Source organism: Cyanistes caeruleus, chromosome 3, assembly GCF_971803275.1.
Source record: "Cyanistes caeruleus chromosome 3, bCyaCae1.hap1.1, whole genome shotgun sequence".
NCBI lineage: Eukaryota > Metazoa > Chordata > Aves > Passeriformes > Paridae > Cyanistes > Cyanistes caeruleus.
The window spans coordinates 33,094,214-33,109,200 of NC_141703.1; the positions used below are offsets into that span (position 1 = coordinate 33,094,214).

Here is a 14,987-nt window from a genome sequence, read left to right on the forward strand (position 1 = left end):
AAAATACCTGAGTGCTGGAAGGTCCCACTGCACGTCTTGGGACTTTGATGTCAAAACCACTTTTGGGGTCCTTCTCTCCCCTTAGAGCTGGGTCATTGAATGGCTCATGACCTGCTTCCCAGTCACACACTGTCTTCCTTATGGCCTGCAAAACACTGAACACAATTCCCACTCCTTCAGACTGCAGCGCATCCAAGTGCCCTGATAGAACTCGTTACTTTTTTTAAGCATTCTTCCACAAGCACAGAAACTTTGCAACAGAATTTAGGAGCTCAGAGTAATTCCAACCAAGAACAAAGAATTTCACCAATGTCTTCAAGAATGACACATCCATGTAATAAACACTCCATGCTGTTTATCAGAAAAGGTAGTGTAGAGCCCTTAAAGACCATCTAGTTTCAACTTCCCTCCTGCCAAGGGCAGGGCCACCTTTGACTAGATCAGATTGCTCAGGGCTCCATTCAAGCTGGCCTTGGACACTTCCAGGGATGGGGCATCCACAACTTCTCTGGGCAACCTGTTACAGTGCTTCATTACCCTCCAAAATAAAGGATTTCTTCCTAATACCTAATCTAAATCTGCCTCCCTCTTTCAGTAAAACCACTGGTCCTGGTCCTGTCACTGTCTGCCTGCATAAAAAGTCCTCCTCCCTCTTTGTCATAAGCCCCTCTAAGGTACTGGAAAGCTGTAATAAGGCATCCCAGAGCCTCTTCTTCTACAGCCTGAACTACCCCAGCTCTCCCAGCCTGTCTTCATATCAGAAGTGTCCCAGCCCTCTGATCATTTTCATGGACCCTTTCTAACAGGTCCATATCTTTCTTGTGTTGAGGACCCCAGAGCTGGATCAATCAAACCAAATTCATACTAATCTGAATACATATTCACTATGAAATCAATTAATATTTAATCAAATCAAAGCAGATTATTAACCAAATTGAAGTAAGACAATGATTACTTGAAATGAAAAAAAAAAGCAGAATTCCTGTTTCCAGAAAAAATCCAGATTCCAAAATTCAGCTGAAATTTATACAAACAGCTTCATCTCCAAATACTGAACTGGAACTCAGATATCTGGCAGGAGCACAGTCAGATATAGCCTGTGGCATGTTGAATGATCAAGAAAATATCTCAACTCAAATATTATTGCTCAGGCAGGTATGAAAGTAATATTTTTCTATTTCATTAAAATCCTGTGACAAAAGGACTCTTCCTGTACACCTAATAATGTGGAGCAATTTATTTATTTTTAGCTTACAATGACATTTTTGTCATAGAGCATTTAGCAATAGCTTAATTAGTTAAGGACTTTCACCTCTAAGAGCTCTGCAATGAAATGTGGGAGTAAACAAATTATAAAGAAGTCAATACTAAAAGCAAACAATTAGGGACAAAAAAAATAAGGTCAGGAAATGTCACTAATCAGCATGGGCAGATGGAGCACCAGAAGAGAAGAGTAAGGCTAATAAGCCAAAAGCAGCAGAAGGTGAGAAGCAAGACAGAATGCTGAGAGGCAGTGAGAAGAGAGAGTGGAACAAACATGAGACACAAGGAAAGGACACAATGGAATAATAAAGTGGACAGTGAAACCTTTCTTCAAAATACAAACATTAATCTTGCTTTCAGTATTACTGTACTTGTATTTTCTTAAAATAAAAATAAACAATAGGGAAGACAAGACTTCCTAAAGTAGTCCTATCTTAGGACAGCCTGGATTCCTGCTGTAGCCATGCTGGCAGCCACTCATTTTTAACTTCAGACTTCAACTTCCAGTTCATATCCAGCCAAGCTAACCACGAATGCCAGACAGATTGGGAGTACAGACTTAGAGAGATCGAATTTAACATCTGTGCAATTCTGCAACTAATTTACTAAGGTCTGGAGGAAAGAATGTAGAAAAAGATAAAAACAGTAATGCTACCTCTGAATGACATTTTTCTTCTTTTTAATGGCTTGTCTTAATGGCTCCCTGAGTGTGACCTGGGCAAAGTCCTGAAGAGCTGCGTAAATTGTATGACGAATGGCATGATTGAAAACACTCTCCATTCGTCCCATCAGCACCTGAAGACCTTTGATCATGGCAATCACCTGCAAAAAACAAAAAAAAAATCCCAGACAAATGTATGTTTTGTGTTTTGTTTTTATATTTGTACAAACACTGCATTTTTAAATACAAAAAAATGAGAAAAGAGGAATTAACCAGTTGCAAATGATAGAGGATAGATTTGCTGTGCTCCTCCTATGCACTGAATGGAGGAACGTTGCTTCAGAGTCAGCACATGGCAGGCTGGCTTTCTGCACTGGGTATGCAAAATGCTTATAGAGAATGTTCTGTTTTGTATAGAATTAATCTTTGGAAAATCCCTAGAGAAAAACATTTGTCTTACCTCAACCAAAGCAAACTTCTCCTCGCTCGTATAATTGTATCTTGTTGCTCTTTCATACTCCTCTGCATTGTCAGGACAATCTTTATTGGAATATTTGTCAGTTGGGTGAACTAGCTTCCACGAGTACTGCAGTTCACAAGGCAGAAGAGGAAGGGAAAAAAATGGGGAAACAAAAAGAAACAAAAATCCTTGAGAAACACAAAACACAGCTGGACACAAATAACACACTTCAAGAATTAGTGTTTTCGTGAATATTTGAAGAATAGTATTTGGTACTATGTTCAAGCCTAGCATAAATTCTGAAACTACTATCTGGTGGAAATGCCAAACAATAATTTTTCCTAAAACCTTTTCCTGAAAACCTGCGATTCTGTATTATTCCAAAGAATTGCAACTCAAACTCAACAGGTGTTGCACTTAAGGGTGTTTTCTACTGTGCAAATGTTAACCCAGGCAAAAGTTTCTTCTCTGCTTCAAATATGAGAAACACAGGAAGACTTCAGAACATCAGAAAAAAAAAAAATCCATCAGACCCACACACAAAAAGAGGAACTTTCTACTTGATGAAATATTCATATTCAGATTTCAAAACACAACCAGAAAACTACAGTTTTGGGTTGTTGGGTTTTTTCTGGGGGGAGAGTGGGGTTGTTATTTAAGTTTACACAGCTGAAATGTGAGGAAATAGCTCTGAGGAATTATCTGTGACAATATGATCTGCACAGCATGCACTTCTCCTAAATACTGCCTTTTCAGTCACTGCAAACAGCTCAAAATGTTCCTGAACAGTGTCAGGCTGGCCTAATATCCATCAGGGTACATCAAGTAAAAAATCCTAGTCACATTTAAATACAATTTTCTAACAGTTTGAGTTCATCACATAGTAAGATCTGGCTGACACCACTTTAGTATAAACGTTAGATTACAGAGCAATATAAATTTGCCTACTATAATGCATTAACAGCAGCAATTCACCTATGGCAAAGGGGAGCATCACACCCTGAAACCTGAGTGCCACAAAGAGGACACTGAGGAAATGATTAAACAAAGATGAAGCTCTTTGGGGGCATTAAACTGGCAGGGTTAAGATGCACAACAAACACATGATGCAAGTTTTTATCTGAATATGATGCATGTGACTATGTTCATGGATACTCAGTGAAGGTGGAGACAAGTAAATTATTAGGATACTCCACATCAGAATAAATTCTCAGTAGGACAGGAAGAAGGTGAACACAAACTTGAACTTAGATAAGAAGTATTTATGGGAATCCATACAAACTAGAAAGACAATGAAAAGTAGTGAGAATAGCCAAAAAACATGCTGTGATGCTCAGAGAAAGTTTGTCTTGGAATGAGTAGGACAGAAACAGAGCTAAGAATGAGAGACTTCCTTCAGAGATACATTAAAATAGGAAGATTTTCACTGTGAAGACACCTGGATGCAGCAATTTGTGATGACAGAAATAAAGGGTGCAAGTCTAGGAGCTGCAGAGGCAAGGAATAAGAAAGTAATTCTTTTAGAAGAGAAAAGGAGAACAAGATTTTCACCATTAAATACACTGTGGATTTAAATAGGAATAGGATAATACAGGGGAAACCATGACTCATCTACTGGCTTTTAAAAGAGACAGTTAAAAATACAAACGAGACAGAAAACTGGTTCTCTAGCTATGCCCACTGTGACTGCACTGGAGTCACATACTGCAAGTTATTTCATGCCCCCTAAGACATCTGAGGCAGAAGAGGAGCAAGTCAGGCTTCTCTCATACAGTAAATCACATTTCAACCCTTCCTATAGCATGTTTTGGTTCAGCTAAAGCACACAGCTTTTATCCAATGTCTGCAGCATAACAAGGACTCTTGCATCCTCCTATTCAATTTCTGCCTTAAAGAGCTTCTTTTTGGAAAAAAGCACAGTCACTTTCCTAACTGGCATCTGTTTTTAAAATAAAGTATTACAATATAGAGAAACAACTCAGCATGTTCTTTATTCCCCCTTTCCCTTATCTCCTCACACATATTCGTTTTCCTGCATTCACTATCCTTTTGATTAAAAGCCCCATCTAAAGCCAGTGGGAGACCTTCCATCCATTTTTGTGTGTTAAAACCATACATGCTTCAATTTACTCAGCGGTGATGTCTAAACACAGCCAGTTGGAGCTGTTCTGTCACTTCCTCAGTGACTGCATGTCAGTACAGATGTTTCTAACAATATCATTTTTAAACAATGTTTAGAAGGAAATGATGAACTCTTAGTCCACAAAATATTTTTATCAAGAGTGACATTAAAACAGCTGATGAAGGTTCACAGGTGACAACCTATCCATTAAATAGAACAAGCTGAATGTACTGTGTGAGCTACATGCTACTGGATCTTCAAAGCAGCAACATTATTCCTAGACTCTGAAAACCTCATATGCCACCCCTCTAAGAATGAGGTTTGAGGCAGAAGGAGAAAAGGAGTGAAGGAAGAGGGAAACTAAGGGAAGAAGATTCTTGTTGGGTCCTTTCCAATTCAGAATATTCTGTGATCCTTTGAAAACACAACATGCATTTCTCAGTCCAGTAAAGCAAAGCTATTTTATTCTGTCTAACCACAACAAGCCTCCTCTTTTTCATCTGTTTTTATTTCCCATGTTACATACCACTTCCATGACATGGGCACTCCACTGGGAGAGAAGCTGCAGGCCTTGGAGAGAGAGATCAAAGAGCTTCCGATATTCCGCATCTGTTTTTTGAGCTTCCTGTCGACCAGACCCAGTCACCACCTAGACATTATCAGAAGAAAAAAAACCAAAAAAATCCACACCCAAATCCACATCAGAACATGCTGTATTCAGCACCTACAGCCAAATTTCTACATTGATTGAAGCACTAAAACAGCATCATATATTAACACCTGCTTTGCCATCTAACATCAGCTTTTTCTTCCACAGACTCATGAATCTTCACAGATTTTGGTCAAGAGACAGAAATCACTGGTATCCCCAATGACCCCAATATTGTTGCAGATGAATTCAAGATATCAATTATATACCATATACATATTTATTTGTTGTCTCTATATACTATATATGTAAGAGTGTGTATACATATGCATTTCTGTATTCTTTTACTAATCTCTTAACCTAGTTTTGTTTAAACTGCTACAAGCTCCTGTTTGGAGTAAGGACCAGACAACATATCCTAAATGAGACATACCAGAATTTCTAGGATAAATCTGAGATACATAGAGAGGAAGAGGCAGAAGGACGTTAGAGTTTGTACAATGTGTCATTATTATGGTAAATTTAAATAGTGCAAATATAATTCAGAAAACGGGGATTAGACCCGCAGCCAGCTTTTCTTGACTCAGGTGGCCAAGATTTGTCATTTAGCTAACCAGAGATTTACCTGCTTTTCAGATACTTAATGAGTGAGTCATTAACTGTTAATGAGTGATGAGCAATTTGCATATGTATCTCTAACCCCACTCACCTCACTGTTGCTGTAACGAGCCAGCTCGGATATGAAACGCATATGGTCTTCTCTGATTTGGATCATCTGCTCACATATATTGTACTGGGGACTGCTGCTGGAAGATGTGCACGTCCATCTGGTTCAGAAGACAAGAAAAACCCCACCTAGATGAGTTTTGACAATAAACAGCACAACTGATACTGCAAAGAAAGATCCATAATGCATTACTTTTTTTTTTTAATATGTTTTTCCTTCCCTGTTGTTTGAGGTTTTTCCTCTCTTCACACCTCTACCTTTACCCCTGCACAAGCCATTAGTGATGAACTGCCCTTCTGAGTTCAAATAGCACTTCTTCCAAGTCTTAAGCAAAAACTGTGAAGTTTTTTTTTTCCTCTTTTGGGAGTTTTACTTTTTGTTCTTTAAAGGTTGCTGCTATGAAATACGAACCAGCATCTCGCTTCAAGAGTGCAAGATCAAAAAGGATTAAAAGGTAGGGCAGAAATACAGGTATAGGCTGTAAGATACATCTAGCCACCTGCAGATATTTTTTGTTTATTCTTGTTGAACTCTGAAGAGTGTACAGTATGCTCCCAGCTATAAAAGACACATTATCAAGTACTATTAACATGTTATGAAGAGGCACACAAAAAACATGCTACCAAGAACGTCACGTTAAGTAGCCTCATATTTTTAGTAGCTCAGTAGGCTCATTGCCATTGATTTTCTCTTAGCAATTACATGCAAGTTATGTGGGTTTTTTTCTGCAGGAATTAAAATGCAAAGCACAACATTCTAAATTCATGTAACTGCATGGAGGCAAGGTCTTGGAGGAGCACAGGAAGGTTCACTGAAACAAAGCAATAACCAAAAACCATGGATCCATTAATGCAACAACTGGCTGCATTTTCCAACCATTTCAATGTGCTGCACACCTAGCCAAAAAAAAAATAAAATAAAAATAGGGGGGAGACAAGCTAAGTTGCTGCTCCATGTATAATGTACACATGCCTAGTCACCCATGCAGTACTACTGCTCACCTTGCTTAGTAAAATCCTTCATTTCTTTTAAAGAAAGTTTCAAATTTAAAGGAAAAAATAAAAACTAAATTAGTGTAAGATAAAATTAATTTCTTCCAACCCAGCTGATAAGAAATGTCACAGATACAAGAATGAGCTCAGCAGCATAGAAAGGTTTTTAAACCATCTGTTTCTTTAGTTGTATCCATTACATGAATACATTAATAGTGAAATACCCACACCAAAAGCATGATGAAGTGAAAATCCTATTAATTACCACAGACACATGGACTAACATCTGAGTATGAAAATATACTCCAAGGGTCAGATCTTCCCCATCCCAGATGCTCCACTCTGCTTCTTTCTCCTTCCTACCTGGATTTATTTTCCTCGTAATGGGCACTGGTCTTAATGTATCTGGCAAGTTCAATCTGCATGTCACCAAACAGTGGGACAACCTGCAACTGCTGTACACAGGGAACAAATCAGATTAGATAAATTACTAACATAAATTGTAGTGAAAGGAAGCCATTATTTATCCATATTATATCCCAAATTGATCTTTTTTTCTGTTTAAATATATTTAAAATGCAAGAGAAACTACCTTTAAAATCACATCTTAACCAACCTTAAAGTACTTGTCTATCTTGGCTAAATTTATCCTTTTCTTTGCATCCAGCTTATAGATGTTACTGACACTTCCATCCATCAGGTATAATCCAAAGCCCATTACCTGAAAAAGGAAAAAATTAGGCCTTCCACAAAAGGACCACAGAAGTAAAATCCTGTAAGTCTGTTCTTCATATAATTTAAAAAAGTAACATTTTAAAACCAATCCTGAAACACCCAACCTCCTTCAAACAGAATATATTTTCAAATACCTACATTTCTGTACCTGTATCTTTTTTTACCTGTCTTACCAGTTTTAACATTAATATTAGACTGATTAGTTACCCTTAAAGGTTTAGCATTAAAAAATAATCTCATTGAAACAAGAGTCTGGCTATTTTTAGCGCTTTTCACTTCCATTTTATTTAAATTCTGTACATGCAGACTGATTTGGTAGCAGAAGTTTAGATCTAACATCTATGAGTGATTGCTCTTCTGGCTTTCAGTACCTCCACAAGAGCTCAGAAGGATCTAGAAGAAATTTAATTACATTTTGTCCAAGGTATTGAATTAACGTAAGGTCAGAAATTTATCAGGAAAAGGCTCTTCACCCAGATGGTGGTTGGGCACTGGAACAGGTTCCCGAGGGAAGTGGTCACTGCACCAGCCTGGCAGAGCTCAAGAAGAGTTTGGACAACACTCTCAGGCACATGGTGTGACCCTTGGGGATGGTGCTGTGCAGGGCCAGGAATTGGACTCAATGATCCTTGTGGGTCCCTGCCAACTCAGCATATTCCTGGATTCTATTTAGTATTTAAAAGAGCCAAGAAGAGCAACTTACTGTGTTCTAAGCATCTCTACTGAACAAAAGGCCTAAATACAAAAGTCACACTGGGCACCCTTGCAGATAGAATGCAAATGCTCTGGAGTTTATGTGTGGTTTCAGAAGACTTCTGTTTATTCCTAATAAAGAGAGCTCTTCAGAAGTTAAACATTAAAGTGATTTAAAATATTTGTCATGATGCAAATTTTTAGCTCTTACTCTTTATCTTTTCTACCACTGCAAGCTGTGCAGCTGATATCAGCCACATTTCATACTTCCCAGCACCCTCTTATTACAAGTACATACTCCAGCTAACTAAACTGACTTATTAATCCTAATTTCAAGATACTTGTTCTTGGAAATATTTGATACACAACCTTACTTCCAAAAGCTTTTTAAATTATCTTGCCACATATCTAAAATAAAATGCAGTAATTCCTTTCTGCTGTCATCATACTTCATAGAAACACAATTCCACAGAATTGAATGCAGTTCAAATAGGTCAACCTCAATTTATGAAAAACAAAAATGGATTAAAAGCTTTCAAATAATTTTACCATGCAATACAAAAAAAAAAAAAATGATGGGGAAAAGCAGTAATTTGAATTATTTACTTAATCTGGTTCCTTAAAAAAAAAAAGAACCAGAAACAATCTGGAATTCAAACACCTGCACCCTTCCTCAACATTCTTTTTTAAATTTTATACCCAAAAGAAACTTACTTTCAAAAGCATATGTTTCTCACTGGGTGTTAGATACATTTTGTTTTCATAGTAGTCCACACACAAGTTCACAATATCTGCAAGCAGCTCTTCATAGCCAACGATCACCTCCAACTGCTGCTGCAAAGACTGGAGAAAAAAAACAAAACGATATGAGTTAAGTAGTTGCACTGACTGGGAAAAAAGTTACTACCAAACTGGAAGAACTTTATTTTAGTACTTTTGCAAAGCATTAGGTAACTTGGGAGAAGACAATTCAAGCTTACTTGTGTTATCTTGTTGTGGTTGGCAAGGAACATGGAAAGGTTCTGAGACTCTTGAATGGACTGAGGATCTGCCATTTTCCGCAGGAACTGAGCAGCTCTTTAAAAATAGAAGAAAAACTGTATTTCTCTTGGCCAGGACTGTTTGTAAGTAAACCTATCTCCTCAAAAAAAAGGTGAAAAGTTCACTAGAAGAGAGAGAGGGACTTAATTTATCCAAAATAAACTGGTTTACTACCCTGAATTCCTCACTACACCCCTACTTAGAAGGTCCAATAAAACACAAATGAAAAAAACATTGGCTATATGCTCCAACTGCGTGCAGCTGTGGCTCTATAGATCCAAGCCACTCAACAACCCAGAAAAAGCCAGTCTTCCAGAAAACAAGCATTTGGCCTCTAGAAACACACCTCCAAAGAAAAAGAAAAGCAAGCCAAGTAAGTTTAAGAGGTCTCCATGCACAACAACAACTACAACAGGTGGAGGGAGAAACTAAATCTCACATAAGTAGGGGCAACACAGGTAAATTTGGCTAGTTATTGACTGAATAGTTTTCTGCATGAAAGACCACAGATGCTAGAGCTGGCATGAAGGCCATCTTGCCCTGCTGCTCTGACTGCTGTGTTCAACAGAAGATACCTGACACCATCTGGTAGATCTAGTACAAAATCTGGCCACAGGTATCTCACCCTTTCCCTTCCCTGCTATGCCTGACAATGATTTTGAACAGCAAAGCTGAAACATCTCTGTAGCAAGTATAACAACTCTCAGCTACAAATGTCCAAAATGCGTGCCAAGAGTAGAATAGATCAGGAGTAGCACAAGTGACCAGAATGCCAGCTGCCTCTCAAACTTCAAAACAGAAACTTTACTGAACAAAGTATATGCATTACATTTAGCATACACCAAGATGTAAGTATTGGCAGCTTGGCATTAAAGGCAGAAAATCCTTTTGCTGCTGGAAGAACAGCACAAAGAAAACTGCCTAACTGCAGTCAAGCCATCCCTAGTTTCAAGGTAGCTTGTCCCATGTGTGAAGAGATTATTTTTGAAGAAAAAGCTGTCAGAAAAAAAGCAGCTGCTGCCATCTCGTGGGAGGCCTGATTCCTGGCAGCGAAGGCTCGGGTCCTGCTGCCCCTTGCCACTTACCGCTTGTAGGCTGAGTGGTCGTTCTTCACACTGCACTTCATGTTTTTCAACTCATCCAACACCGCAAACATGTTGATGAATTTGCCCAGTGTGATCAGATAGGCTTCAGACACAAAGTCCTTCCTTCTCTCTGCGTGGCACAAGCGTCTCACCTCTCCACAAAACCGTTCAATTGCATTTCTCTAATGGGGGGAAATGACAGAAAAAACAGAGACTAAAAGCCATGACATTTCCAAGGAAAAAGTTTTATCATGTTCGTAGAGCTGGTCCAGTGAAAAGCCCCAGTGAAGCAGGAAAACGTTTAAACCATGCAAAATTAGCAAGGCATGAGTACAGGCCTTTCAGACCTGTATCTGAAAGGATACAGGAGACCTAGCTCCTCCTTGATATGTGCTACAAGTGCCACCAGTGATTTTTGCCACCAAGCTTGCCTGACCTATCTTCTTTGCAGATAAAGGTAATTAAAAATACAAATAAAAAATAGGACAAGGGGTAATGTTTTTTAAACTAAAAGGGGGTCAATTTAGATTGGATGTAAGGAAGAAGTTTTTTACAGCGAGGGTGGTGAGGCACTGCAAGAGGTTGCCCAGAAAAGCTGTGGATACCCCATCCCTGGAAGTGCTCAAGGCCAGGTTAGATGGGGCTCTGAACAACCTGATCTAGTAGAAAATACCCCATTTCACTGCATGGGGGTTGGATTATATGGTTTTCAAGACCCTTTCCAACTCAAACTATTCTGTGATTCTATGAAGTTTAAATTCCCTCAAAAAAAAGGAATTTCATTCTCTTTGGTGAGTAAGTATCTATGAATTAAAAAGCAAATTGTATGAACACTCCCTTCAAACAAACAAACAAAAATTCACAGCACACTGTACATGCCAGCTCTCTTAAGTCATCCTGACACGTGTTTATTTGAGGGCTTATTTCCAAGTGCACACCAGGGCCGTTTCAGATGGAGATTACAAATATGAAAAAGACAGCACCTTCAAATGTAAAAAGGAATCTGTTCTGATTTTAGAGCTCTAATCTGCTTGAATGAAAGGAGATTGAATGAAATGTAACATTTCCTGTTGCCTTCCTCAACCCGGGGTCTTACTGAGTTCAACAATCTCCTCCTTCCTGTGTGCTCCGGGTCTCACAGGCTCTAGTTGCTCCATCTCTGAATAATGCCTGGAAACATCCTTAGTCCATTGAAATGGATGGCAAGCTGCCAGGAGGGAGGAGAAAGCAAGACAGACTGCCATTCTCCAGCTCGGGTGGCTGGCAGGTCACAACAACTGGCCTTGCCTCAATTATGAATCGCCATAGCAAAGTTGCACCTGCTGCTCTGCTGTCCAGACTTGTGGATCCCTCATTCCCCAGTAAATGCTTTCTTGTGCTGAGATTTATATGTGAAACACATTATATTTCTATTTCCTTCCTTCCTAAAGTGACAGATCTCTGTCCCCATGTGCTGCATAGGGACTATACACAATTACTTTTGATTCTTTGTTGAAAGTCTTAATGGAGATTGACTCAAGTTTTTAACATAGGCATTAAAATTTCTGCCCTTCTGAGAGAGAATATGGTGTGTTTTTTCTAACATATAATGCCTAGGTTCAGAACCTGAGTACATACACAATATGAAGTATACAATACGAAGCAGGAATATAAAATTACAAACCTACTGACAAATATTGTTCCCATTTCTTTTACCTGAAAATACATAAAATTCATCAGTTTTGTCACTTCTGGCTCCAGAACTTCCACAGTTTTCTCATAAATTTCTACTCTGTTAGGCTGCTCGTTGCACTTGACCTGTGGATAATTAAAGAGGTTGTTATACCTGGAACTTTCCCCAATAATGCCTCAACAACTAAGATTTTCATTCATTCATTTTCATGCATTTTCCTGAGAAAATGCATTATCAACATAAAGAGACAAACTTAAAAACAAAAACTTCCAAGTTTGCTAATCTTATGCTAATCTTCTAAGCTTAACTGTGTCCAAAATACCCCAAAACAATCTACGATTTTCCTACTACCTTACAGCAAGTAATTTAGTTGTCAAACACCTCTGTAAGGTGTATAGGGTGCAACCTTTTCAGATTAAGCCACTTGCTCAAAATCATGCACTAAAATAGGGCCAGATTGTAAATTAAAACAGGTTACCTTACTTCCACTCTAAACATTTAAACCACAAGGTAAGCCTTCCTTGCATTTCAGTATAAAAATAATTGCATTACAAATTCGTTAAAAAGGAAGGAGTCAATTCATGGTAATAATTGTGTTCAGTTTTCTGACGCCTCTTAATATTCTCCCCACCCCACGACACTTGAAGCTGATTTGTGCCCTATTCACAGGAGGGTTGTTTTGTTTTTATTTTGTATACAGGTCAAGAAAGCGTGGTGTAGCTCTGACCTTTAGAAAGTGGCTGCCTTGAAGTAGTAGTGTCTAGAAACTTAGGTCTTTAACCTGAATGTTGTTATAAGCTATGCTACTTGTTTTGAATTCAAGTATTAAACTGGGGAGATGGAAGAGTCCATTTCCTTGAATGAAAAGTTGATCTCAAGCAGATCCCATAATCTTAAGTTTTCCTTTTAAAGCACATTAACCGTATACTATTCTTGAACCAAAAAGTGAGGCTGACACGAGGTCCATGAGGTATTGCTATAGATGCCTTGTAAAAAAATAAAATTCAACTGGTCCCCAAGTGCTAAAAGACACTGTTCTATGGCATGTCCAGCTCGACAATTCAGGAATCAAAGCAGAATCCACTTTGTATCTCACTGACAAATCTCTTTGTAACTCCACACTAAAACAACACAGAAGTTCACACGTTGCATGACAGTAGTTTTCATCCTTTACCTGGGGAATGGCTCTTGAGCAACTTCTCCATGTGTACAACATGATTGCATATTCCTGACCTTCTTCTAACATTTCATTCTGTAGGGAAGACACTCAATACAATTAGGAATTGTAATACAAAAGGATTATATCCATGTGTCTTCTGTCATTCCAAGCCCTTGTCCAAATGAACGTATTTCTCTTAAGAGAATGTATATGTACAAACACACATATATTGCAAGTTGAATCAATGCATCATCAATTATTAGCTCCCCAGATCAGACTGGTTTCTTTCTTCCCAAAACTCATGACACTGTGATCTATAAGTATAAATAGAAATTAGATTCTACAAATTCTAGAAATAGAGAATTATAAGACATATTATTCCTAATTTTCCAAGAATGCCATGAAAGAAGGGAACCTTTGAACAACAATAGTTGCTCAAGAGGAAAGGCAATTTAAAAATTTTTTGAGAAGTGTGCTTGAAAAAAAAGAAAAGTCACACTTCTTCATCTTACCTCCTCCTGGCAATGTTGTAGGTTACCTGTTTTCTGTGACCACAGTTCTTATAATGAACTGCAAGAAGACACATTCCTCTCCTTTTATTCTACGTAACACAAAAGTGTGTATCAGAACATCTACTTACCATGCTAGAATGGACCGTAGCTTGCTCAATGTATCTTGCAATACCCGTGACAAATGCATTTCTGTCTTCAAAATTAGTGTTGAAGTTTGGCTGCAGAAAAAGGAAAACATACAATTAAGTCTTCCATAGCAGCATCTCTCCTATGAAAGAAAACTCAGCACCTGGCATTTTTCAGCCTGGAGAAGGCTCTGGAAGACCTTATGGCAACATCCAGGACTGAAAGGGGTACTGAAAGAGAGCTGGAGAGGAGCTTTTTACAGGGGCATGTAGTTACAGGACAAACGGGAATGGATTCTAACTAAGGGTAGTTCTAGATTATGTATTAGCAAGAAACTATTGACTGTGAGGGTGGTGAGGCTCTGAACAGGTTGCTCAGAGAAGCTGTGGCTGACCCATCCCTGGAAGTTTTCAAGGCCAGGCTGGATGGGCCTTTTAGCAACCTGGTCTAGTGGAAAGTGTTCCTGCCCATGACAGAGGCATTGGACTAGATGATCTTTAAAGTCCCTTCCAACCCAAACCATCCTATGGTTCTATGAAAAGAATTTTTATATATATTGCCAATATAAACACACTTTGGTTTTGGGGAAAACATACTCTTTCTTAACAGCACTGGGAAATGGAAACTTTTTCCTATAATGAGAAAATACCTGGTACAGAAGAGATGATGGTGGGGGCTCAATACATGGTTGCTGATCCGGCAATGGTAATTCCTCCAAGAGGTCAACATTGGACAAGGCATCCTCCAAAGTTACTTGAGCAGTCATTTTGCACCTGGTTAGAAAATACATATATATAGATATGTAGATGTATACACACAGATATATAAAGTTATATGTGTTACTATATTCACAGTAAACAAATGAGTAACATGAAGAGTAGGCAATTTATATTGTGGGAAATGGGAAGTTTCCCTTCAACCAAAACAGAAGGGAAACAGTCAAAAAGAAACTAAGCTGATTTTCAAATACAAGTTTAAATAAAACTTTTGAGACTAACACCCTTGTCCTTACTTTTAGGACTTGAGAAACGTTTCTCCTCCCCCACTGCTGGACACCAGAAATACATCAACAATAAAGGAAAGGATGATT

The 14,987-nt window shown here is 38.5% G+C and overlaps 1 protein-coding gene across 5 annotated transcripts in view; it reads right to left on the bottom strand.

Annotated features, from left to right (window-relative positions):
- CYFIP1 (cytoplasmic FMR1 interacting protein 1) overlaps nucleotides 1-14,987 on the bottom strand; it is a 74,764-nt gene that overhangs the window by 41,554 nt on the left and 18,223 nt on the right. For all 5 annotated transcript variants that reach the window (XM_086880642.1, XM_086880645.1, XM_086880647.1 and 2 more), the window contains exons 2-15: nucleotides 14,547-14,670; nucleotides 13,900-13,989; nucleotides 13,275-13,352; nucleotides 12,124-12,225; nucleotides 10,429-10,610; nucleotides 9,283-9,379; nucleotides 9,017-9,145; nucleotides 7,491-7,595; nucleotides 7,238-7,329; nucleotides 5,865-5,982; nucleotides 5,033-5,155; nucleotides 2,385-2,510; nucleotides 1,919-2,085; nucleotides 8-155 (exon numbers count right to left, since the gene is read on the bottom strand). In XM_086880642.1, coding sequence (XP_086736768.1) covers nucleotides 8-155; nucleotides 1,919-2,085; nucleotides 2,385-2,510; nucleotides 5,033-5,155; nucleotides 5,865-5,982; nucleotides 7,238-7,329; nucleotides 7,491-7,595; nucleotides 9,017-9,145; nucleotides 9,283-9,379; nucleotides 10,429-10,610; nucleotides 12,124-12,225; nucleotides 13,275-13,352; nucleotides 13,900-13,989; nucleotides 14,547-14,663 — 1,674 coding nt within the window. In that variant the 5' untranslated portion in view covers nucleotides 14,664-14,670. The remainder of the gene's footprint in view (nucleotides 1-7; nucleotides 156-1,918; nucleotides 2,086-2,384; nucleotides 2,511-5,032; nucleotides 5,156-5,864; nucleotides 5,983-7,237; nucleotides 7,330-7,490; nucleotides 7,596-9,016; nucleotides 9,146-9,282; nucleotides 9,380-10,428; nucleotides 10,611-12,123; nucleotides 12,226-13,274; nucleotides 13,353-13,899; nucleotides 13,990-14,546; nucleotides 14,671-14,987) is intronic.